General features: G+C 36.7%; 1 protein-coding gene across 1 annotated transcript in view; it reads left to right on the top strand.

Annotated features, from left to right (window-relative positions):
• The first annotated feature begins 814 nt into the window (after positions 1–814).
• The window catches only part of gdf11 (growth differentiation factor 11), a 48,459-nt gene continuing 21,317 nt past the window's right edge, over positions 815–27,956 (top strand). The window contains exon 1 of the mRNA XM_052568989.1: positions 815–1,489. Within this exon, the coding sequence (XP_052424949.1) occupies positions 1,072–1,489 (418 nt within the window). The 5' untranslated portion in view covers positions 815–1,071. The remainder of the gene's footprint in view (positions 1,490–27,956) is intronic.

The following is a 27,956-nucleotide window of genomic DNA, read 5'->3' on the forward strand; positions in this document are numbered from 1 at the left end:
ATGTCCTTTCTGTGATTTAGAAGAATCAACTGATCATCTGTTTTTATAATGTTCTAGACTGAAAGAGGGTTTTTTCAGACATTAAAAACCTGGATTGAAGAATTAGGCGAAGAGTTTAATGACACCGTTTTCATTTATGGACTGAAAGGTTTCTGAAAAGAGAAGAATAGGCATAATAATTTTTTTAATAGTGGAGACTAAAATAGCAATATGGGTAACAAGGAAAAGAATGATAAAAGAAGATGCTTTCGTTGACCCAGAGAGAATGTTAAGAGGGTTTGTTTGTGACTTCAAGGATCATAGCGGAATTCATTTGTTTTAATTGACAAAAAATCTGGTTGTTTTTATGGAAACATGGGGTTTAAGTGAAGTCTTATGTTCTATAGATAATGAGGAAGATCTAATTCTAAATTGTTAAATATGTTGGTAGGCAATTTTTTTGATATGTTGTGTAGCAATATTTTATTTTATTTTTCCTTTAATTTTATTTACTTTTGGAGTGTTAAGATATATGTTGTGATTTTGTGATATGTATTTATTCAATTGAGAAAAAAAATAATTTCTTTTTTTTTGTACAAATAAATAGATTCAAACGTCTCTCTCTCTCTCTCTCTCTCTCTCTCTCTCTCTCTCTCTCTCTCTCTCTCTCTGTGTCTGTCTGTCTCTCTCCCTCTAGATTCAGTGACAAACCTGTGAACCTTTTGTTGAAATGTTAGCCAATAGAGACGGATTACGCCACTAGGCAGCAGTGATATATAAAGGGGGCTTTATAGACGCATTTGTACAGTTGAAAGAGACATGCTAAAGTATTTTCAGACAGTGAAGCAGGTAGCTGATTAAAGGACTTAAAAACACAAACTGAAATGCAAAAAGGAACGTTTTTTTTTTTTTTTTTTTAAAGAATCCGATTATACCCGTCCGTATAAAATGGAATATATTTTCTGCTAAAACGTCTTAATTTATTTTTAGGTAACTATTTTTTTTCTCGAATAAATATTCTCAAGATAAGTAGGCTACCAAAGTATCTTGCAAAGTCAAGAGGAAAACCTTTGATACTGACAATTTAACATCATGACAAGCTATAACTTTTTGTTGTGCTTGACGGTTCTTATTTCTTTGGGACTGTCCGGGAGCGATGAGCCGGACCTCTTTCAGGTTCCACTGAATGAGATGTCCTCGGATGCTGGAGTCTCTCTCTTTGGTTTGGAGGATGTGGACTCTCTAGAGTGTTCAGCGTGCGTTTGGAGAGAACAGAGTAAAGTCTTAAGGCTGGAAACAATCAAATCACAAATCCTTAGCAAACTGCGCTTAAAACAAGCGCCCAACATCAGCAGAGAGGTGGTTAATCAGCTTCTTCCAAAAGCACCTCCACTGCAGCAGCTTCTGGACCATCACGACTTCCAGGGGGACGCATCCTCCCTAGAGGATTTCATGGACGCCGATGAGTATCACGCCACTACCGAATCCGTCATCACCATGGCCTCAGAGCGTGAGTTGCAGAACTTTTAGTTGTTGTTGTTTTTTTGGTCTAAAACTATTTAACATTTTCTGCCCTCTTTAGAGACAGGCAGTTCCACATCTATTAAAAGTTTAGTTTCAAATGGCCGTTTATTTATTACTATTTTTTGTATGGGACAAATGCGTGAGGTTTATCATAAATGTCAACATTGTAATTATTTATAGACAGAAAGATAGGTATACACACACTCGCACACAGAGAACTTGAAATCTGCCTTCACCTGGTTCGCTCGTGTAATTAATTAATAAGGACAATGTAAAAAGAAATGATATAGGCAGATGCGCTCAATGTCGCTTCAGAGTACATTATAATGTAAGTTAAATAAATGAAGTAGGCCTATCGATTATCATTTCAGATATATATATATATATATATAAAGCAGTTTTCAAAGAACCGTCTTGCACAAACAGGCTCTGCTGCCTTTAGTCTCTGCTATTGAAAGTATCCCAAAACACTACTATTGTTTGCCTTACAGCAGCAGCGCCTTACGACTGCGCTTGCCTTTAAATGTGAAGTTATAGGCATACCCCGTTTTTTTTTTTCACTTTATTGTGGACACAAAGCCCATGGAGGAGTTTGGGTCGAGGGGAGTGTTTGACCTTTTCGCTGAGAATAGACGGGGTTCAACAGCATTTACACACATAATGTATTCCGCACAAGGCAGATGAAAAGCCGAGCAAATAATCAGTTTCTTTTTTTCTGACCAGGGTGAACAAAGATAGGTTTGTGTTCCCCTAACTAACCTCTGCGTTGATTATCACACATCCCACGTTCCCGCTGGCATAACGAACGCTCTTTACATTCAAGAGACGAATCACATAAATTATCATTTAACGGCTGCAAAGCTCATGGATGGCTTTGTATATATATATATATATATATATATATATATATATATATATATATATATATATATATATATATATATATATATATATATTCTAAAGACTAATGAGTCATTTTCAAAAATCAAGTGTATTTATTTGTTTGTTTGAAAATGTAACTTGTAAGATTTCAAAAGGTCATAGAGCAGTTGTAATTAGTCACATTTATGTTTTTTTTTTTTTTTTTGCTGCATCCCCTTTTAAATACTAATTTGAGTTTTTAGTGGGCTCTCATTTTATTCTCTTCTTTTATTCTACTTCCTTTTTTACTATAATTTTATTCTTGTTTTGTGTATATAATATATCACATACATTTTAAAGTTTATATAATATGAATATGATAACAATTAAACCATTACTATATTCTTCCAAGATTTGTTGTTTCTTTGTAGTTTTCTTTTAGTTCATCTTTACTTTTCCTTTATTATTATTATTATTATTATTATTATTATTATTATTATTATTATTATTTTCAGTCATCCTTGTTTCTTCAGCTTCGCTCTCCCATCACAGCATCCATGATCGTCTCCCATTCTCATTCTTTATCACACAAGCAGTCAGTTCTCCACTGGCTAACAAAAGCAAATGCTTGTGACATTAAAAAAAATAAAATAATTATAATTATATATATATATATATATATATATATATATATATATATATATATATATATATATATATATATATATATATATATATATATATATATATATATATATATATATTATATTTCTCTTAATGTATATATATTTCTCTTAATGTATGCTACAGTATGCACATTACTAGTAGGTGACTAATGTAATAGTCCATATAAAGATTAAATATACACAATATTGTAAAGTACATTACTTAACACATTGCTCTAGTACATTCAAAGGAAGGTGTCTTGATAGATTTTCCCACTATCACAAGCTTATATTTTGGGTGTTATATGATAAAAGTGGATATTATGTATTATATGATATTATAATACATTCAGTTTTGCAATGTTTTGTTCTGCCTCTGTTCGGAATTTGGCTGTGCATGTGTACAGTCCAGGGTAGAAAATCAACCACTAGAGCTCAGTTGTTGCCAGTCTATATATTCAGACCAGACCTTTCTCCCTTGACAGTGCTTTCATAACAACCTGTGGTTTTTGGGTTTAGTCAAAATTTGTCTGCTTATACCCTCACCTCCCTCCCACACAATCACCCATCTCCTTGATTTATTATTGCTGTTTTAAACATAATGCAATCTGAATACATTTCCAAAAAGTGGTAATTATTCTGTGCTCACATTTTGGTGGACAACATTATACTTTTACTTTTAAATTTGTTGCTTTATCGCTTTTTGTCTGTTAAGGAAGCCATTAGCTATCTAACAGCCACCAAACTGTGCCAATTAGAAATAATAAATGTAGAGCTCTCATTGTTATGAGAGATTTAATTATCTGAGATATATAATTTGCCATAACTTCTCTTTTTGTTCTCCAAAACTTTTACTCTGCAGTACACTCCCATTGAAACACACATTCATCAGGACACAGAGGAAAAGGCCTCCTTTTGACAAGAAGGGTCAGAGAGTTCACAGCAATGTGATATATTGGATGAGGAGCCAATTAACCTCTTCAGGTCTTTTTCTTTGGCCGCAAAAGAGAACTAGTAGATTAAACACTACTACCCCCACCTAAAATGTCAAAAAGAATGGGTAGGAGATAAAACCACAGTACAAGCAGTGCCTCCCCCACCTAAAATGTCTTTTTCTCTCACACACAAAGTCACTTACACACATATACACACATTCACAAACACCAACCCACTAACCACTCCCAACTAGGAAAAAAAACAAAGGTCTTTTATTGTGTTGACCCTATAAAAGGCTAATTTCCTGAAGGTGCAGGAACCATAAACATTAGAAGAGAGAATGTTAAAAAGACAAGACTGTTGTTCAACCATCCTCTGATCAATTGGAAGTGTGTGGGAAGTATTTTTAGTATTTTTTCACCATGTGAACACCTGTGTCTTAGACTACTCTCAGTCGTTTCTGTTAATCTGAGAGAGTGAAAGAGGAATAGAATAAAGGAATAAAGCAAACTCATGTTTTTCTTTCCTGTTTTGTAAACATGAAATAATGAGTGAGGTAATTAAAGAACAGAAGTGTTGTAGAAATAACACTTCATGTAGTCCATTTCTTGGCTAATAAACTTTAAATTGAACTGAAGTCCATTATACCCTGGGTACAATTTCACTGCTCTCTCAAGAATGCCTCTCTATCTTTCTCTCATTCTCTTTCCTCTTCCCACGGTTCAGTGCTTCTCCTCCCATTCTGGAGCAATTCCAGACCCAGATAAGCAGGTACTGAAGTCATCACATGCGACAAATAAAACAGCATCTCAAATACATAAATATAATTATATATATATATATATATATATATATATATATATATATATATATATATATATATATATATATATATATATATATATATATATATATATACATTCATATACACACACACACACACACACACACACATACTGCCAACTCAAAACTTTTGTAGTATTATGTATTATAACCTAAAAATATAAGGACTGTATTTTGTAAGGATCTCTCTGGAGTTATATATGTGCTGTTCTTGTATCAAGTAATGCCTGAGTGAATAGTAAAGTGAGTATAAACTAATTTAAATCTCATACTGTATATATCCCTTTCTCTTACTCAAACTGACTCAAACTGAAAATGACATTTTAGGTATTATCTGGGGATTTAGCCAGCAACCATAGTCCATAAAAAAATATGATGAATTGTAAGATTTTGTGGGAATGTGCCTAAATATGCAATTAAATATATATATATGTAAAAAAAATCTGAATTAGCAATCTGCTTTGGAATTTTCCCAGACTATGTCTTTCACTCAGCCTTTAAAAAAAGAAAAAAGAAACTAAGATCTTGGATCATAGTTAGTTTATCAATCAAAACCTCTCTTTGATAGAGTAAGTGACTACTCCAGGTAGAACAGTAATTGACAAGAGGAAGAAACCACAGAGAGCACTGAACAGAGTGAAACTGCAAACATGGATGATTTATGTCATAAAGACAAATTAATAAAAAATATTAATGTAATGTATTCACTCCCCCGCTCTCATTATTTCCCCCCAGGCTCTCAAACATTCCCTAGGCTCTTTAATATTTATTTGCATAATATGTAAATTTTGGAGTAAATCAATAGTTTAAAAAAATCAATAGTTTAATATTTTTCATGTTTTCAAGGTACAGTATGTATTTCACAATGTTTCATGGTATTGTAGTGCTTACCCTCATTATATTTCCTGATTTAAATTTATTTGTATTTTTTTTTCAACCTCAAAGTCTGTAATGTTGTTAATTATTTCTGGTTGATTTGGTTCATGGCTTGTAACTCTTAAACAAAGAGCTATTTAAAAACCTTATGATAAAAATGAATTGGAAAAATACTTCCAGAACTAAGTTATAATGTAAGGTTATAAATAAAACAATCCCATAGCACAATTAAGCACTGAAATATCGGGGGTTGACAATATTTTTGACCAGCAAATGACGGAGATCCAGGGGCATAGCATCTGGGTAAGCAGTTGCATATAGGATCGGGCAGATTGGGGGCCCATCGAGCCGAGGAGGAACTTTTTATTGAAACAAGGGAACAAAGCCCTGCACGACCTGGCCCGACAGCTTATCAGAATTCTCCGCCGGAGTCTGACCTGAGCCCGTGTCCTCTCTCTCTCTCACTCTCTCTCTCTCTCCCTCTTCCCCATTAGACAGCTGCTGCTGCAGCCATTAAAATAGTTAATTTTGTTTTTTTTTTCAATGGCAAAGTGGTTGTATTATACGGAGCCCCGCACATGACATGCTGGAAAAAAATATTAGGCCTAAATCGTGTGCAAGATTTATTAATTTGTTCCCTCAATGTAATAAAACGTGCACATGATTATTATTGCATTCCCTCAATTTACTATTTCGTTCACTCGATTTATAAATTGTGTATATTATTTCCTAATTCATTCGCTCGATTTCATGCATTTTTACAATACAAAAAAAATAATAATAATAAAAATAAATTTGGGATATATATCCCATCGTTTGTGCGAAGAGGGGAAGCTGAAATGTACTATGAAGGACATGGCAAACGCAATCACTAGCATTTTTTTATTTCTTAATAAGAGTGGAACACCTCATTTTGCATCATTTGGAGTTGCAAAGTGTCTACTGTTATTTGTGTGAGCTTACAATATTAACAAAATATTGTGCTTTAAAAAAAAAAAGGGTGGCATTCTGAAGTCTTGAAACTCAGCAAATATTTGCCTCACTGACATGATAAATATATCTATAGAATGCTATAAATATACTTAAAAAAACATTTCTTTCATTAGCCTACAGTATGTAATCCGTAAAGATGCATTTCTCTCAAAAGGCATCTCCAATGAGGAGATACCAGTCAGGATCATCAACTGATTCAGAAAATAATAGATTATTAATAAAGAATTAAATTATGTTGTTACATTTTTTTTTATTTTTTTTTTTTTATAAATTTTTCATGCATTGCATGCAGTAATAGCCTTCAGAGCCATGTCAGACTGAAAAAAAAATAATTAAAGATTAAAGTCACATTTCTTTTTAGGAATAAAGTCAAAATCACTATAATAAAATCACATTACTTTAATCTTAAAGATTCCTAAATGCATCTACTTTCGCAAAGCTAAATAAAGTGTTTTTGCTTTTGCTTAGAAACACACAGCATCTCCCTAACATAGCTGCTTCAACACTAACTTTGGTTATTGAAACCACGCCTTCTTTCTTTGCATGAACATTGGGGCAGCATTATGCAAATATTTCCACATCGTGATCGTTGAATGAGCCGTTTTAGGGGGGCATGGCAGAGTCTTAATTTTGATAAAGAATATCTCTTGGGTTTTGAGACTTTAGCCTTTGCAACTGCAGGGATCTTATCTATGCACAATCAACTTGTAACACTCCAAAGAGAAAGGAAAATTTTAAATCGCATCATATGTCCCCTTTAAGGATCCAACGGCATTACGTAGTTTTACTGCCAAGCTTTATTTAATGCTTATCATTGGTTAAATATTTGTAAAACAAACACAAACAAACAAACCAACTAAAAAATAATTTCATTTCAACAGTATTGTGAAAAATCTAAAAGTTACCCTTGTGATGAAAATGCATTAATAGAATTGAATAAGTGAGAAGGCAATGCATTACAGTGTATAAAAATCCATGTGCTCTGTTCATCTAGTCAGTGATATGTATTTACAAATATACAGCTTCAAAACATGAATACCCAATATTAATTTGGAAGCCAAGCTAAATACATAATTATTCAAATTAATAAGTCATGTTAATGAAGAATTACATGATAAACAGCTATATTAACAGAACCACACATACCACATGAAAACAACTATTATTACAAAAAAAAAGGGGTGGGGGTTGGGTAATTCAGCAATACTGAACATATCTGTTGAGTAATATCAACAAAGTCTGCACCATCACATATGGGATATACAGAGAGAAAATGAGGAGCACAGAGGTCAGAAGACGCCCCTTTTTCACTGTCAGTCATCTCATTTTCAGTGCCAAAAAGAAAAATAATGACAGCAAACATGAATATAAATTAATTCATTTCATGAATTATTTATTCAGACAGATTGCCATTTAAAATTAGGCCCCAACAATGATCTTTGAGCCAAGGGGGAACAGAAAAATAAAGCTCACATGTTCTTTTTATTTTAAATGGAAACTAAAATGGAGCCACACAAACATCTTTAGACTTATCAGTTATTTGCCTTAGCATTGAGAGTTTCCACGTGTGTGTGTGTGTACATTTTGACAAGTATATACATTTTGAGGAAATTATATTTTATGTATATGTACATTTGAGTCAATATAATTTTCAAGATTTAATACATGCTATCATATTAAAGGGAGTTTTTATGGCAAGTTTAATTCATACTTTAAATATTTCAGAATATTTGTATGGTGAAATATTGGCAATATTAATTGTCATAGCAGAAAGAACTGTACAGAATAAATATGGACTAAATTTGGTTAAGCCTTTCCCAAAAGTTAATAGACAGTATGGTAGGTAACGGTAAATCTAAAATAAAACAAGTATTATTGCATAGCATTTAAGTAGGTTTAGGGAAACTATCAATGTCAAATCTGCATAAATCTGCATAGATTTTGTAGCCAATGGATCAGCCATCTGTCAAGAAATTGTTTATACTTCTCTAGTATATCTGATATAAGTCAGTTTTCTCCAGGTTTATTATTATTATTATTAATAATAATAATAATAATAATAATAATATTAATAATAATAATATTTTATAGTTTCTTGTTTTGTGCATCAGTAAGATTGCACCTTAATCACTGTTCTTGATTCTGGTGGCTCTAATGTATTCCTTAGTGCATGAATGAGTATGATCATAAGCAATCTCATATCTGCACTTTTGTGTATATATTGCTATTGCGCTTAGTTTATGTATACAATAGAGTTTTAAAAACATTTTTAGTACACTAGCTAAATACACCCATTATTATGGGGAGCAAGCAGGATATGCTTTTGTTGAGCATTGGGGGCTGCACTGCCTAAACTGTGATAGGAGTCTTGTGCCTGGCCCTGTCCCCCAGGAGCATTCTGAATGAGGGTGTCACTTGCAATCTGTACCCCCCATTTTCTCAGCACACACCAGTCCTCTGTCCCATGTCCTCCCCCCACTTCAGCTCTCCGATCTCCTGGGATAGAGGGCCAAACAAAGAAGGAGCGGGGCAGCATAGGCTGGGATGGTGGGGGGGTGGGGTGTTGCTCTGTGGCCCCTGCCTTATTAGAAGGGTCGTGAACGTGTCAGAATGATTAATTTTGTAGAGGTGCACAGGGATACCCTTGAGCCAAAATCTTAGCTTTCTAGCACACGTCACACATCCTTTGATTTGTGTTTTGACATTTGCTACTAGGAAAATAGGAATATATATTTCATGCAAAAAAAAAAAAAATTTTACAAAATGTCAACCCAGACCACAGCAGGTATTACCACATGATTACCACAGATTGTTTGTTTATCGAACCAACAGCAGGTGATATATTACTGAAATATCACCTACATTTTTACTTTCAGTCATGTAGGATTTGTAGTTTTCTTTACAATTACACTATCTCACAACACATATACAGTAATTTGATGATAATCTATTTGTTCAGTTGAAATTGGTTGAAATGTAACAAAAACATATCAGGTATTGCCTACAGAAGAAAACTCTGATATTACACATAAATAAAAGTCCAAAATCTCTGACTTGTTTTAATCCCCTCCCCCATCCATCATTCAGTATTAGTCCCTAGAGAACTAAAAGTCATTATCTGTAATGTGTTCTCGTTTTCTATATTAATTTTCCATCTTGAAAATAAGTATTAACCATCAAACCATCTGAAACAGATATATCAATATACAGTTCATGAAATATGATTAACCCTCTGACCCTCTTCATTTGGGAGTCACACTTACCTTCTTCACGGTCAAAAGTGACCGAAGCCTTGAAATGTTACTTTTTTTTTTTTTCTTCAGGAAAACCAATGTAAATATTTTTGTTCAATAATATTTTTTTATTAATATATATGATTTTGTAGGGAATTTTACTTTGCAATATTTATACAATTTTAATGAGCTATTTTCTCCATTAGAATTCATATATATTTTTTATCTCTTTATTTATTTACTATTTTTTTAATAAATGCAATAGTTCACATTAAAATAGTGTGAAAGCATTTAAAATCCATTTTTTGATGTGAGAATTGGGCACTCTGGAGGCATTAAAAAGGTAAAAACTTGTGTAATGTTGCGTAACCTCTTGTATTAACACCCCATATAAATATATACAGAGGCTTTTGGATTCCCAAACATTTTGTAATTAATTAATGTTTTATTCAAGAGCTTATAGCATGATCTGTGAAAAGTATGCTTTTGCATAAAGTTGCTAGAATAATCAAATTAACATTTCATTGTTTTGTGGCCTTTGAGCAAATATTTATTTTGCAATGTATAAAAACACAAACTCAAACACGGTTTAGTATGTGCATTATGATGTCAATATTATCAAGGAAAATAAATACAAATATTTGCTAAATAAGTTTTCCATTATATAACATTGACTGTCAGCAGTTTAGGGGGCAGTTGTGGCTTAATGGTTAGAAAGTTGGACTTGTAACCTGAAGGCACTGGTTCTATTCTCAGTACATGGGGGAGTGAATTAACAGTGCCCTATTCCACCTTAGCAACGCACAACTGGGATGCTCTTGGGCAAGGCATTGAATCCCCCAATCCCTCTCCAGGTGCTGCAGCAAAATAGTTGTCCACTGCTGGTGTGGGTTCAAGTTGTAGGTTCATTACTCACTGCTGTGTGTGTGCACTTGGATGGGTTAAATGCATAGCACTAATTCCTAAGAATGGGTTACCATATTTGGCCTACAAGTTCTGTCGCCTTTAAAATGGGTACTAATTCAAAATATTGCAGAGTGTTGTTTCTCTTTAGATCGTTACTTTTTAGATTTAGATTGGGTTTAATCTGTGATCTCTGATCCAGTTTGCCGGCTTTCCATGGCTTCAATATGCTGTGTTTTCCACCATTTAGCAACTTGGGATATCAAAATACTACAGGGTACATAGGCAGTGGGTGAAATTACACAGCCCAAAACAAAAACAGACATTCTGACATGGAATGCACATTTCAAATTCGAATAATTGATTTTATCACTATTTTTCGGCGAAAAAAGTGCAGCAAGTGAAAATAACATGCTTTCTGAATATCTGTAAACTTGTTATGGTATTTATGTGTTTTAGTACAAACAATAAATTCCATGAAGCACCTGTAAATAATTCAACAACAGATAAAAGACAAAACAGAAGAAAAAAAAATAACATTTAAAATGTTACAGTGATCAAAAGTAAAATCCTCCAGGTGCAGCAATGATAACTTTGCAGATTTTATAAATTATTGTAGTCTGTTTTAGATAAAGTTGGTGTTAAAGTTAAAGAAGTTGTGGTAACACTTTAGATTAGGAAACACATATTCACTGTTGACCAAGAGTTAATAGTAAATAGTGTTCTCTAATCTAAAGTGTTACTGAAGCTGCCAGCTGAGATCTATTTCTCAAGTTGGAAACTCTGTGTAGTGTCAACAGATGTTGGTGTGCATCTGGGCCATTTACTTTTTTTTTTTTCTTATCTTGTGTCCTTATCCATATTTTTTTCTCCTTTAAAGCAGTATATGACATTGCCTTGATCTTTCAAAAAAAAAAAAAAAAACCTTGACACTTTTCCACACTATATTAAGCATTTAAAGGGGGGGTGAAATGCTCATTTTCACTCCTTTCACTCCATTTTATCTCCTGTTAATCTTGAGTACCTATAGAGCAGTACTGCATCCTTCATATCTCCAAAAAGTCTTTAGTTTTATTATATTTATAAGAGAAAAATAGTCTGTGCCGATTTCTTTCGGAAAAACACGAGCCACTGGAGGCGTGACGTGTGGGCGGAGCTAAAGAATCACAAGCATGAGTAGGCTTTTGCGTTGAGAGCGTTTGGAAGTTGTGACATTACCGTGAGGAAAAAAAAAAAAACATAATCCAAAACAAACCATGGCTAACAGTCAGATTCAGCTGTTTATTTATGATCCAGAATCAGATCCCGAGGCTGAAACTGAACGAGAGCAGCAGCAGCAACGACGTTTGTAAAACAAGCATCTTCGAAATGCAGGGAACAAACAAAAACACTTGCACAGCTCCGTCGATGCTCTGTAAAAATAAACTCCATCCATTGGTCCCTTAATGTTTTTTTTTTTTGGTAATCTGTGCAGGGTTGTCTTGCCCCCGCAACCAAAAACACACATCTTTTGTGACAATTCGCTCTCGCTCTGATCAGTGAATGTCTGTGCTCTGCTATACAGGAGCGCGCGCTCTTCCGGGAGAAGTGCCCTTAGGACCCATATAAGGAAATTCCGCTCCATCTAACGTCACACAGACCCATACTCGAAAAAAACTTTCCGAAACTTGTGACAAACCAGAAGGAGTATTTTTGAATGTACAACTTAATTTTTGAAACTTTGTCCATGTTAAGCATGGGAATCCAACTCTTTAACAGTATAAAAAACTCAGTATAACCCCCCCCCCCCCTTTAAGCATAGTTATGTTAAACTATTTTAATTGTGCTGAATCACACAACAAATGAACATACTGGAATTATGGATTAATCTTCAGGATTATGTAATGGTATATGCATCCTAATCTAATCATTTTACAGGTTATCCAACATAGTCAAGTATTTTAATACAAGACTTCTGTAGAGACACACTTGCTTTCTACCATGTATACAATCCACAAAACATTTCCACAGAAGCTTTGAAGAACAATTAGATTATTTGGGCATGAGACATTCCTTTTTTCTCAACAGATTGTCCCTTCATGGAAAACATTCTTGTATTGACCCATTAAAAAGGACTTTCACAGTTTGCAGTTTTCTAGGGATCTTTTGCTATGTTTTCTCACCTCTTTCAAGATTGTTATTTGTGCTTTTTTAGTGATCTTTGGGGGATGTCTGTTCATTTTCACATATGTAGACAGGGTGATATAAAATGGAAAGTTCTGCATTTTATTTTTTAAGAAAACAAGCAGTTTAAATTTCTTTTTTTCATATGGACCATGAGTCTGAAATAAAGAGCAATAATAATAATAAGAAATGTATTGTATAGAGTGCAAGTCTAAAAGGGAAAAGTGTTTTTTTTTTTTTTTTTTTTTTGCTTTTTTGAGAATTGAATATGAATAGAGAGTGCTAGAATTTGAGTGTCAAATAAAGATGGAAGAGATTTGTTTTTAGCTGATTCTTGAAGATGGCTTAGGACTCGTTCAGTTGGGCAGAGTTGGGCAGATCATTCTACCAGGAGGGATTATTTCATTTAAAAGTCCGTAAAAGTGACTTTGTGTTTCTTTGTGATGGCACATTCAAGTGGTCTTGATCTAACCAATCTATTGGTAGCCAGTGCAAATTAAAAAACAAAGGTGTGAAGTGCATTCTTTTTGGCTCATTAATAATTAATAATAATTAATAACATGTTTTTCCGAAAGAAAGGGCCTGATCTTCTTGATGTTGAAGCAAATCTGCAGGACCGGACAATTTAAGCAATGCGGTCTGAGAAGTTCATCTGATCATCAATCATAACTCCAAGGTTTCTGGTTATTTTTTAATGGAGTTATGATTGATGTGCCTAACTGGATGGTAAAATTGTGATGAAATGATGGGTTTGCTGCAACCACAAGCAGTTTTGTATTGACAAGGTTGAGTTGAAGGTGATGGTCCTTCATCCAGCAAGGAATGTCTATTTGACAAGCTGAGATGTGAGCAGCTATCGTTGGATCATCAGGAGGGAATGAGAGGTAGAGTGGAGTGTCATCAGCATAGCAGTGGTATAAAAAGCCATGTTTCTGAATGACAGAACCTAATGATGCCATGTAGTCAGAAAATAGAAATGGTCCAAGAACTGAACCCTGAGGCACCCCGGTAGTTAGATATTGCGACTTGGACACCTCACCTCCACAAGATTCGTTCAAGGATCTATCTGATAGGTAAGACTCAAACCATTGGAGTAGGGATTTGCCGGTATCAAATTTTCATGTTGTAATCAATTGCTAATGCTTTTATCACGGTATATGGTATTATCACAATTTAGTTTGAAAAAGTTGCCATAATACAGTATAACAGGTTTAATAACTTTTTACAATGAGTGTCTCTCAGCAGTGAGGTCCATGGCAGCTAAGATTTAAAAGCCTTAGTGAAGTGAAACAAAGAAGACGACAACCAGAAGGTGCACAGTAATATGCTCATGCTTATAATGGGGAGGGAGGGTTGGGAGCCGTTGAGCATACTTACCGAGCAGTGGTGCCACATATATATGTCCCGTGTCTAATAGGATGGTGGTAGTCATTGGACTGTAAAGTGAAAGTGACAGTGAAAGTGACGTGACATTCAGCCAAGTATGGTGACCCATACTCAGAATTTGTGCTCTGCATTTAACCCATCCGAAGTGCACACACACAGAGCAGTGAACACACACACACTGTGAGCACACACCCGGAGCAGTGGGCAGCCATTTATGCTGCGGCGCCCGGGGAGCAGTTGGGGGTTCAGTGCCTTGCTCAAGGGCACCTAAGTCGTGGTATTGAGAGTGGAGAGAGAACTGTACATGCACTCCCCCCACCCACAATTCCTGCCGGCCCGAGACTCGAACTCACAACCCTTCGATTGGGAGTCCGACTCTCTAACCATTAGGCCACGACTTCCCTGAGATGTCCTGTATAAGCTGGTCACAGCCTATGCCTCCATGGCTTGACTGAACTAACACTCAATCGATTTCAGACAGGAACTACTTTGGCAAGTTTATTGAAGAATAATTGAACATAGAAGAGCTTTAATATTAACCCCCAAAACATAATGAGAGATATTACTGACTAAAGAAGAACCCCCCAAACCAACCTTGTTCCAGTCCTGCAAAGAGAAAAGACATTGTTATTGAGATATCCTTAATATAGCCTACTGGCTAGCAAAGTGGTATTCTCCCCTCTAATGACGCAGAGAATAGCAGGCCTCTCTTTGATTAAAGTAATTGGTAATAGCAGTGAAGGGTATTCTCTCCAGCGGGAGAACCGCAAGAACAAGCAGCATGTCCCTGAGCTTGGTATGAGCTGTAGGAGAGTAGCGTGAAGACCCCCCGAAATTGTCCTTGTTCCATTCCTGCAAAAGAGAAAGATAATGTTATTGAGATGTCCTTAATGTACCCTCTAAATGCAAGGTAGAGAATAGCAAGTCCCCTCTTGATTTAACCTGTTAGCCAGCACCCCCCATTATGGGACTCACAGCTGAAAGTGCTCTACCTAACTTTTAATTGTATACAGTTTCCTACTTCAGTGTGTTACAAACATAATGTTGGTGTCTTTGGAAAGAAGACCCTTTGGGCTTTATTTTTATCAACCAGATTTGATAATTCTCAAAAATATTAAAAGTTATAGACACTGAAGTGCATTATTTTTTTTATATTTTTTTATATAAAAATTCATGAAATGAGTCCTGGAGCAATCTAGAAAAGTAATAGGTTGAAAGCCACATGTCTCATGGGTTTCTATTTCAAATCTGAATAAGATGTCATGAAAAATTTGACTCCTGCAAATATTTTTATGAGACTATGTCTAGACCCCCCACCCCCCAAATATACAAAAATATATTTCCCAATAGTATTGAAGGCTTCTACAAACTATTTAGTCAGTAAACTTACCACTGCATAGTTTTTTTCAACTATAAAACACTAGACAGAAACTTAGACATCATATAAGTGATTTATTTGAGCACTAGAAAAATACAATAAGAATAATTTGAGTAAGAAAAATAAGAATAATAAGAAAAATAAAAAAAGATTTAACTTTGTTTGCCAATTACAGAAAATACTATGTTTGCTAGAAATGCAACATTTACAATGAATTACGATGCAAATAAGTGCTGATCTGCTGATGGCCACTTATACAGATGGTAATAACACAAATGCGCCATATAGTAAATAATCCACTCTCTATATTCATATAGATGTGTTCACTTTGATAGCTGTGATCATGCAATAATAGCGAGTGGGCTGATTTGCACTCAAACAGATGGTAATCATGCAGATACATTCATATTCAACATAAAACACACTCTCACATATATAAAAACTGTTGAAAAATAAAATAAAATAAAAAAAAAAACAGAAAAAGGCGATCGCTATAAGTTCCGCCTCCATCAGCTGGCAGGTACGTCAGAGCACGTCACGAGGGAGCGCCAAAATTCAAATATACTATCTTTCGCCTATCTTTCATTAATTATTTTTCCGGTGGATCATCTCATTCTGTTTCTGACACTGTACACTGCAAAACCATGCCGTTTTTTTACTACAAAGATGCAGTTTCTGACTGTGAGTTATTCCATAACGAACACAAACAGTTCTGTCGCTGAAGAACTGAAATGTAAACAAAGGAATCATGATCCATATTACAGTGTTATCGCTTCGTTGGACTAAACGTTCTCCATGAGATGTCGTTCAGTGTTACCTTTCTAACTAAACAGTTGTGATTTACAGCTGTGGATTTGTTTATGACTCGTTATTACGATGGATCTGGTATATACAGCGTTTCCATTGCTCATGTTTGTATGTGTACTGCTTACACAAATGTAGCAAATACAGGCTTTATAAGCTTTCCATTGAAAAACAGCGATCTGTTGTCTATGCTGTTTCATTTAATCTATTCATAAACACTTACACGTGCAAGTTGAGGGGCATTCAGGACATTTGGAGTGCTGGCTAACAGGTCAAGTAGCAGCCCCCTTTTTTCTCATCTCCTTCTCATTCATCTTCTCCTTCTCCATCTCCATTTAAGTAGCAGGAGTGTTCATCCTCTGCTGAAGAATGAACAGCAGTCCCCTGCGGCTCTAGCAGCAAAGGGTGTTCCCTTTCTTCTGAGGGGTGTTCGTCCCTCGCTTGAGGGATAGAACAGCGGTCCCCTACAGGTATCACGGCGAGGGGTGATCTCTCAGAAAACAACACTTCTATATTTAGCTGTAGATCATGCTGTAGACCATTACTCTGCCTCAGAAGCCTGTCCAAAATCGGTTCATGAAGAGAAAACAGACATGTGCTCGCATACTTATCACAGATGAAGTAAATAAAATGCAGAATTGACGACATTTTGCAAAAACAGGTGAACATAGCACATGGAGGAGCGGTGACTAGCCATGGCAGCGCTGGCGGCACTCAGGCAGAGGAGCAGGTGTGGGTGCAGGAGGATAGTGTGATGATTTAACGTTACCTAGATTAATGAATATTATAATAAGATAACATAATCGTTGTCGCTATTATAAAGTCTGTCAGATTGTCACCTACTGCACTAGCTACTCAGTCAGCTAAAGTCAAATAACATAGCATTAGCTATTTTGCATTGTTTTTGTAGCTAGGTTAGCAGAGTTCACTTATACAACTTATCCTTATGGCCATTCTTTAGAAAAACCTAAATGATGCCATTTGATTATTTTAATTATTACTCAAAATGCCTGCGTCAAAGCTCCTGCGACGAGTTACACACTGGAAGAGAGGTAGCTAATGCATGATATTTGGGGATTGAAACCTGCCTTGCATTTTGAAAGCTGTTTATTTTTGTTTAGCTGTATATTCAACGAAGTAGATATTTTCTCATGTTTCTAATAAATTTTCAGTATCATTAATATGCAATATTAATGGTGAGTGGATAATATGAATATCATATATATTAATAGGAAGTTTTGTGTGAGTAATTTGGTAGTATAGTTTGTTTTTCTTTTTTTATGGGAAGTATCTCAACAATGAGAGGTAAATTATGTTTGGTGTCATATTAAAGAGGGGTTTTTGCTCTTTAAAACAAAGTAGCCTATACTTGTAAACTAGTTTTTCTGCTGTCTGGTTCAGTGAAGAACACATTTCTTTTCAGAATTAGCAGTATTCTACATCCAAGTTCTATTGTGTTCTAAAGGATTAACTAGCTTTTACATTTACATTTATTCATTTAGCAGACGCTTTTATCCAAAGCGACTTACAGATGAGGACAGTGGAAGCAACCAAAAACAACAAAAAGAGCAATGATATATAAGTGCTATAACAAGTCTCAGTTAGGTTAACACAGTACACCTAGCATGGGATTTTAAATAATATAATATAAAGAAAACAGATAGAATAAAATAAGAATAGACCAAGCTAGTGTTAGAGGTTTTTACACATACACACACACAAATACAATTGCATAATTAATAAAAAGAAAATAGAATATAAAACATTAGAAAAGTAGTTAGATTTTTTTAAAGAATATAATTAGAATAGTGAGTGTTAAAGTTAGAGGGTCAAATAAAGATGGAAGAGATGTGTTTTAAGCCGATTCCTGAAGATGGCTAAGGACTCAGCTGTCCGGATTGAGTTGGTGAGGTCATTCCACCAGGAGGGAACACTTAATTTAAAAGTCCGGAGCACATTGTCCATCTAAAAAATCCTGCTCTTCAAGAAAACAGGACCATATAACCAAAATTGATCCTTACTAAGTGTACTTTTAATAACTCTTCCAAATAATTGTAATCATCTCTCTCTCTGTCCTTATGTATAGTCAATCCAGGTTGAGTTAGCAGTGGAGGTGAGCACCTTTGATCACCAGGGAGTCAGGGGAGAGTGAGTGCTCAGACTTGAGCGGAGCTGTTTATATAATGAAACCATGGTTACCCATTCAGTAAAGAAAGCAAATACAAACCCAAGGCAAGCATTTCCAGGCACTTCTTTAAATCCAAGCATTTTTATAATTAACCTTGAAAACACTGCATTAAATTTCCAGCATTTTCAAGGATTCAAACACCCATATGACCCTGTATGGCAAATGTGATGAGTATAAAGCCAGGGAGTTTACATAGTGCATAGTCAGGGGGTATCTCCTCATACATCACCTGTGTGCAGCATCCACCTGGATGATGCGACGGCAGCCATAGTGCGCCAGAATGCCCACCACACACCAGCTTACTGGTGGAGAGGAGACAGAGTGATGAAGCCAACCAGCAGATATGGGGATTGTTAGGAGGCCATGATGGTTGGAGGCCAATGGGGGAATTTAGCCAGGATGCCGAGGTCACACCTCTACTCTTTCGAAAGACATCCTGGGATTTTTAATGACCACAGAGAGTCAGGACCTCGGTTTAATGTCTCATCCGAAGGATGGTGCTTGTTGACAGTATAGTGTCCCCATCACTACACTGGGGCGCTAGGACCCACACAGACCACAGGGTGAGCACCCCCTGCTGGCCTCACTAGCACCTCTTCCTGCAGCAACCTAGTTTTCTCGGGAGGTCTCCCATCCAGGTACTGACCAGACTCAGCCCTGCTTAGCTTCAGTTGGCAACCGGTCTTGGGCTCCAGGGTGATATGGCTGCCAGCGTAGGTCCTGAAACGTGTTGTCTAACCCCAATAGAGTTCAGAATGTCTATAAAAGCTGATCCCAATGCATCTTTTTCATTATCAACATGGATATTAAAATCACCAACTATTAAAACTTTATCTGCAGCTAACTTTATCTAACTCGGATGTAAAATCACCAAACTCTTTAATAAAGTCTATATGGTGCCCTGGTGGCCTGTATACAGTAGCCAGTACAAACATAACAGGGGATTTATCATTAACATTTGTTTTTCTGGATAATGTTATATGTAGCACCATTGCTTCAAACGAGTTATACTTGAAACCAGCCCTCTGAGAAATCCTGAAAACTTTGTTAGAAATTGAAGCAACACCTCCCCCTTTGCCTTTTAGACGCGGCTCATGTTAATAACATTAATCTTGGGGGGTGGACTCATTTAAAATAATGTAATCATCAGGTTTTAGCCAGGTTTCTGTCAAACAGAGCACATCTAGATTATGATCAGTGATCATATTATTTACAAAAAGTGTTTTCGTAGAAAGGGATCTGATATTCAATAAGTCAAGCTTTATCATTTGTTTATCTTTATTGTATCTGTTTTTTATTTGTTGAACCTATGAAAATCAAATTGTTAATCTTAACTTGGTTTGGACGTTTTTTTTATTTTCTAGTTCGGGGAACAGACACAGTCTCTATAGTGTGATATCAAGGTGAAAGAGTCTCTATATGCTGAGAATTATCTGACCTCTGTGACTTGAGGCAGATAGCAGACGGTTGGTTTAGCCAGTCTGTCTGCTTCCTGACCTGGGCCCCAGTTAATCAAGTATAAACATTAAGACTATTTGGAAGCGTTTTTTTTTTATTTTATTTTTTTAACAGGGTAAAAAATATGTAGTAATTTATAAGAAACATATTTTACCTTATTAGTTATTAAATATGTAGATGACAAAGTTCACACTATCTTCCATGGATTTTTTTAGTATAGGCCATTACAGTGAGACACATCTGAGAGAAGTTAACTCAGCCTGAAACAGCCTTCTAATTCTTTTGTTCCAACCAGTAGAGGTAGATAAAAACAAATCTTCCAAATCACTGTATCAAAAGGATTAATTGTTGACAAAGAAAACTGGGACCTAACAAAGACCTAGAGAAGAGTAATGGCCCGTATTCGTATGCTAAGTATATATTCTGTAAGTCACACTTTCGTAAGGTTGGTCTGGACAATCCGTAAGCTCTCTCTTAGCGTTGTTTGAGTTCAAGACGCTAGTCGCCGCCACTGTGCAGTAGTCTTTAGAAATCAGCGCTGCTGCATGTTGACAATGTTGTGGCTCAACAATGATTTTATGTTATGGACATTTTAAGACTCATAATAAAAAATGATCGCAATGGATACAGGCCTATTCATGAAGTTGACTTTATGTGGTATCAGAACTAATATGGTGGTAATTAGCCTAGGCTATTTCGTAATGTCATTTAAGCGAACTGGCAATCACTTTTGATGATTAAAATCTGGCAAACAATTTGGCTCTAAATGGCTAAGATCTATAAATGGGTAAGCATGGTGGTGTCCAAAAAAAATTGCCTCCCAAGACAGTTCATTATGGAGCTGCTGGTCCTTCTCAGACCTGCGCTTGCCAGGCTAACGCGGTGAAATTCTGCTTTAGTGCGTCCAAACTGTCACCAACGCCCTTCTGCGCAATGCCGGGATTACATCCTGGTGGATGGCACACTCATCCCTATCGCCAGTTCATCAGTGATTGATCAGGCGAACATATCGCGAAAGAGATATGTGGCCATAAACGTGCAGGTTATAGTGGACCATAGGGGTGTGATCTCCGACCTGGTGGCAAGGTCCAGCAAAACTTCAAGTTCCTCTGACGAGAAGCTTGGTGCCCTCTTCCCCAGCATATTCCGTATCTAACTCTCTCTCTCTGTTCATTGTAGATAGGTTGCTTTTTATTGAAAACATTAACCAATGGCAATCAATACCGCATTAAACAGAAGTAACTGCAGCTGCTTGCCAATCAATTCCGATTGTAAAGTACCTTATACCATTAATATAAAAGTGTATTACATTTTATTTATTTTTATCTAATTATTTATTTATTACAGGGACAGTGCATATTAACAAACATTTCTGCCAATATGCCAGAGTTAGCCAGAAGGCTATTTTTTTATCTGCAGTCCCTGGACAGATGTTAAAAGTCACCCTTAAAAACAGTAAGAATACACATAACAATAAAAAAGTACAATACATATAATAAATCCTATTATGTTTAAAAGTACAATCGAAATACAGCAAACCAACAATCAAAACAAACATCTTGACAAAACATGACATACACACACACACACACACACACAAGGCAAGAAGCCAGCAGAGGATAGAGCAGGTCTAGAAATGTGTTAATGTTGACAGATCTGAAATTCAAGAAACCATTTCTTTAAATGGTTCTTAAATGTACAATATGTATTTTGATTTCTGATTATTAAGGGAATGCTGTTCCATTCAATAGCAGCTCGAACAGAAAAAGAAGTAAGACCATATACACTTTTTCTAAATGGAATGACACAATCCCCCCACGCTGCACCTCTGGTTCTGCTGTGATCAGCTGTTCGGATGTTAATAAACTGGTGGAGTGGAGGCGATGATAAACCATTAATAATTTTGTATAGAAGACATAGATTTGAGTATTTGACCACGTTTTCCCAACTGAGTAATATGTGTTTTTGTAAAATTGGACAATGATGAGAAATAATTGGTTTCTTATCCAGAATTTTAACAGTTTGTTTGTAAAGTGACTGCAGAGGTTTAAGAGATGTAACACCAGCTTGTGACTAGATGGGAAAACAGTAAGTGATATGTGATAAGATCATAGAGTGCATGTACATTTTTGCTGCCTGTGTGGACATTTGATGGTGAATGTGTCTAAAATTCATGAGGTTAAATTTAATGGGATTACAGACCCTTTTTACATGTCATGTAAATGACAACTTTGAATCAATCAAAACCCCCAGATATTTGTATTCTGACACGATCTGCAGCCTTTCCCCAGAAATGAAAATATTTGGCTCAACACTGAAGTTTTTATTGGACTTTGTGAAAAACATTGCTACTGTTTTTGATGTATTCAGCTGCAGGCAGGATTGTTTTAACCAAGCTGTAATATTATCCATGGATTTAGTGAGCTTTTCGGCCACCTGAGAAATATTCTTGCCATGAACATATACTACAGTGTCATCAGCATACATCAGGACAGAGACATCAGGACAGACGGACGGGAGGTCATTAATATTAAGTGAGAACAATAGAGGCCCTAAAATAGATCCTTGAGGAAGACCGGTAGACAGACTAAAAGACTGCACTCTGACATGTTGGAGACAGTCAGTTAGATAAGACTCAGTCCATTTAAGCGCATCCGAGGAAAAGTTAAAACTGCATAATTTTGGCAGCAAAATTGTATAATTAACAGTATCAAAAGCCTTCCTGAGATCCAGGAACACCGCACAAACAACCCCACCTGGGTCCAACAGAGCTCTGATGTTTTCAGTAAAGAATCAAGTCGCAGTCTTGGTGGAGTAATTGGCTCTAAAGCCAAACTGCATAAGGTGGAGAGCAAAGGGTGTGGTATTTAGATGGTTAATAATTTGTTTTGCTATTAGTTTCTCTGAAATCTTAGACACTGTAGGCAATATACTGATGGGTCTGTAGTTTGACAGGGAATGAGGATCTCCACTTTTGAAAATTGGAGCAACAATAGCTGATTTCCACATGCTTGGGAAAATATTTTGTGAAATGTGACAGATGTACTTTGTGCCTAGAGCAATACCGTATACATATAAAAAATGTTGATGGTCTGAGTGATTTAATGGTCTGTGATACCTCTGATTCTGTGAAATTAATTAAACTTAAAACGAATTGACTTTTGTCTATTGACGGAGTGTATCTGTTAGCCACAGAATCAATAAAATAGTGATTAAATGCTTTTGCTATAACCGGAAGATTGTTTGCCAATTTTTCATTTATTGTAATATCTGGAGTGTTTTGTTCTTTGGGGTGATCACCTATCATTTTTCTTTGCTGGTTCCATATTATTTTAGTATTTCCATTGGATTTTTCAATTATAGTGAGAAAGAAATCTGCCTTTGCTTTTCTTAATGATCTTACAACTTTATTTCTCAACATGGTGAAACGTCCTCTGTCATGAGTTGATTTAGTTTTATTTGCTATTTTTAAGGCTTGGTCTCGTTCTTTCATTATTTTTATGATGTCTGAATTTAGCATTGGTACAGTATTTTTGCGTTATTTGTACCTGATTTTTTGTGAAAATTCTTTAATAGTTCTCTCAAGTGTTTTTAGAAATATTTTGCTGTCTTTTTCGCAATCAACTAAAGATAAAATGTCATCCCATTGAATTTGGTTACCTGCAGCTACAAAGTTTTGATAATTATTTTTAGGAATTGTAATAAGTTTCTTTTTTTCCTCTAGTACAAGGATGAAAACGTTTTTTTTTTCTTTGGCAAGATTTCTTGTGACAAGAATAAGTTTGTTATCTGATAAACCTGTCAACATATTAAATTATTTTACAATTCTTTCAGGTCTATTGGTAAATATGAGATCGATTTGTGTCTTGGCAGAGTTAGTTATTCTTGTTTGCCCACAAACAACTTTATATCAAACCTGTAAGTGATTTGTTTGAGCTTTTTTTTTTCTAGAGGATTTGTCTTCCCAGTTGATGTTAAAATCCCCCATGATGATAAGTTCTTTATCAAGGTTGCTTTCTTTTAGCAGCTTCTAAAAGTTTTCATAAAAACTGTTATCTGCAGAGGGAGGCCTGTACATTACGACAAGGACAAATGAAATTTGTGGTCAAAGGGTGATTTTAAGACCTAAACATTCTAATAAATTGTTTGACCATTTGATTCTGTGACACTGTAATGTGCTTTTTACATAAACCATCACTCCCCGCCCCCCCTTTTTTTTGATCCCTCCCTGTCTTTACTGTACATAGATGTAAAAACATATTTTTTAGAACTCGTTGAACCCATGTCAAGAATCAGCACAAGTGGCACAATGGGATAAGGAGGGTGGATGATTAGCGGTTCATCTACCCATGATTTCCACATGCTTGGGAAAATATTTTGTGAAATAGACATGTTGATTATTTTGGTGATGGGGGATGTGACAGATGTACTTCGTGCCTAGAGCAATACCGTATACATATAAAAAATATCTTTGCATTTTGATGGTCTGAGTGATTTAATGGTCTGTGATACCTCTGATTCTGTGACATTAATTAAACTAAAAACGAATTGACTTTTGTCTATTGACGGAGTGTATTTGTTAGCCACAGAATCAATTAAATAGTGATTAAATGCTTCTGCTATAACCGGAAGATTGTCATTTTTTAATTTATTGTGATATCTGGAGCATTTGATAATCTTGACCATTTGATTCTGTGACAGTGTAATGTGATTTTTATATAAACCATGACTCCTCCCCCCTTTTTTGATCCCTCCCTGTCTTTCCTGTACATAGATGTAAAAAAAAATTTAGAACTCGTTAAACCCATGTCAAGAAGCAGCACAAGTGGCACAACGGGATAAGGAGGGTGGATGATTAGCGAGGGTTATCCGGTTCATCTACCCGTCACAACATCTCGTGTGAACATCTTACTGACTATTTGATAATTTAATTTATAGTCTATATTTTACTGATAACTTAAACTATCTTAAAATAAATGTTACTGGAATAATTTAAGGAATGTTTCATTTGGATAGAATGTGTTGCCTTTCTTAACGCTGTATTGCACCTTAGCGTGAAGTGGAAAATCGATTCCTGAGCATCGATGCGACCTTAATCAGCACCTTCACTCGGGACAGCGCTCTTGTAACGTCGGACATAAAAAGTGAAGTGAGTGAGTGAGTGAGTGAGTGAGTGAGTGAAGTGAAGTGAAGTGAAATTCAGCCAAGTATGGTGACCCATACTCAGAATTTGTGCTCTGCATTTAACCCATCCGAAATGCACACACACAGAGCAGTGAACACACACACACACACACTGTGAGCACACACCCGGAGCAGTGGGCAGCCATTTATACTGTGGCCCGGGGAGCAGTTGGGGGTTCGATGCCTTGCTCAAGGGCACCTAAGTCGTGGTATTGAAGGTGGAGAGAGAGCTGTTCATGCACTCCCCCCACCTACAATTCCGTCCAGCCCGAGACTAGAACTCACAACCCTTCGATTGGGAGTCCAACCCTCTAACCATTAGGCCACGACTTCCATAAGAGGCAGTGTGTTAAGAAACTTCCTAAGGGGGACTTCAGGGAACACACTTAGGAACATAAACAACTTTGGTAAGATATATCTTTTGAGGTCTTCTTAGCGCACTAAGAGTGTTTACCTCTGGCCAGACGAAACCAGCAGTTCAATTCCAGGAAGTCAGATTGTGCAGAAGAAAAAGGGTGCCCCTTCCTCCGAGGAATAGGCCAAGGAGGGGCTCTAACGAGGAACATCAGTTCTGGGAACCAAGTTCGACTGGGCCAGTATGGCATTACTAAGAGAACCTGCTCCTCTTCCTCCCTGATCTTGCACAGCCTCACTCACTGGGGGAAATGTATACTTGTGTAGACCCCGAGGCCAGCTGTGTGCGCAGTGTGCTTGTCGCATAGCCTGGATCTGAAGCGGCACAGAGCAAGCCATACTGCCAGGAACTCGAGGCAATTGATATGCCACTGCAGGCAAGGCCCTGTCCAGTTTCAGTGGAACCACCTACCTGTCCCAAAATGACTCTGTCAAGAGACACGCCATCAGGTTGACCGAGTCCAACTTGACACAGAGAAAAGATATCCTCTGCACAGGGGAGAGTTGTTTCCCAGTTCACCCAAAGCCCCAACCGGCAGAGGTGGTTGAGTACCACGTCCCTGTGTTCACACAACTGAGCTCGGGACTGGGCCAATATGAGCCAGTCGTCGAGGTAGTTGAGAATGCAAATGCCTGCTTCCCTCAAGGGAAGGAGAGCTGCCTGCATGACCTTGGTGAAAACACGAGGCTACAGGGACAGCTCAAAGGGGAGGACCTTGTACTGATATGCCCGCCCCTCAAATGCAAAGCGGAGAAATGGCCTGTGTTGGGGGAGAATGGAGACATGAAAGTATGTGTCCATCAGATGGACCGCTGTAAACCAATCTCGTGGACAAACACATTGAAAGATACGTTTTTGCATTAACATCCCGAATGGGAGCTTGCGCAAGTCCAGGATTGGCCATGAGCCACCACCTTTCTTGGGTACTATGAAGTATGGGCTGCAGAACCCCCGACTTCATATAGGCTGGAGGGACTGGCTCTATCGCATCCTTTGCCAGCAGGACAGCGATTTCTGCTCGCAAAACGGGTGCATTTGTGTCCAGCACAGAGGTGAACCTTATGCCACTGAATTTGTGAGGATGCCGGATGAGCCTTTAAAATGGTCTCTCAGTTTGATTCACTAGGATACACAATCATGGGAAAGACTGCTGATCTGACAGTTGTCCAGAAGACAATAATTGACACCCTTCACAAGGTGGGTCACAACATTCATTGCCAAAGAAGCTGGCTGTTTACAGAATGCTGTATCCAAGCATGTTAACAAAGTTAATTGGAAGGAAAAAGTGTGGAAGAAAAAGAATCACAACCAATCAAGAGAACCGCAGCCTTATGAGGATTGTCAAGCAAAATTGATTCAAGAATTTGAGTGAACTTCACAAGGAATGGACTGAGGCTGCGGTCAAAGCATGCAGACGTGTCAAGGAATTTGGCTACAGTTGTCGTATTCCTCTTGTTAAGCCACTCCTGGACCACAAACAACATCAGAGGTGACTAACCTGGGCTACAGAGAAGAAGAACTGGACTGTTGCCCAGTGTTCCAAAGTCCTCTTTTAAGATGAGAACAAGTGTTGTATTTAATTTGGAGTCTGGAGGAAGGGTGGAGAAGCTCATAGCCTAAGTTGCAGTTGAAGTCCTGTGTTACGTTGCCACAGTCTGTGATTTTTTGATGTGCAATGTCATCTGCTGGTGTTGGTCCATTGTGTTTTTAGAAAACCAAAGTCACTGCACCCGTTTACCAAGAAATTTTGGAGCACTTCATGCCTCCTTCTGCTGATCAGCTTTTTGAAGTCTTTGACTCAAGTCAAGTCACCTGTATTTATATAGTGCTTTAAACAAAATACATTGTGTCAAAGCAACTGAACAACATTCATTAGGAAAAACAGTGTGTCAATAATGCAAAATGACAGTTCTAGGCAGTTCATCATTGAATACAGTGATGTAATCTCAGCTCAGTTTAAATAGTATCAGTGCAATCAAGTAAATATTCCCATAAATGTGTAAAAGTGACCTAAACTAAGCAAACCAGAGGCAACAGCAAAAAAGGAACCAAAACTCCATCGGTGACAGAATGGAGAAAAAACCTTGGGAGAAACCAGGCTCAGTTGGGGCGCCAGTTCTCATCTAACCAGATGAAACCAGCAGTTCAGTTAAAGGCTACAGCAAAG

The sequence above is a fragment of the Carassius gibelio genome, chromosome B11 (genome assembly GCF_023724105.1).
Source record: "Carassius gibelio isolate Cgi1373 ecotype wild population from Czech Republic chromosome B11, carGib1.2-hapl.c, whole genome shotgun sequence".
NCBI lineage: Eukaryota > Metazoa > Chordata > Actinopteri > Cypriniformes > Cyprinidae > Carassius > Carassius gibelio.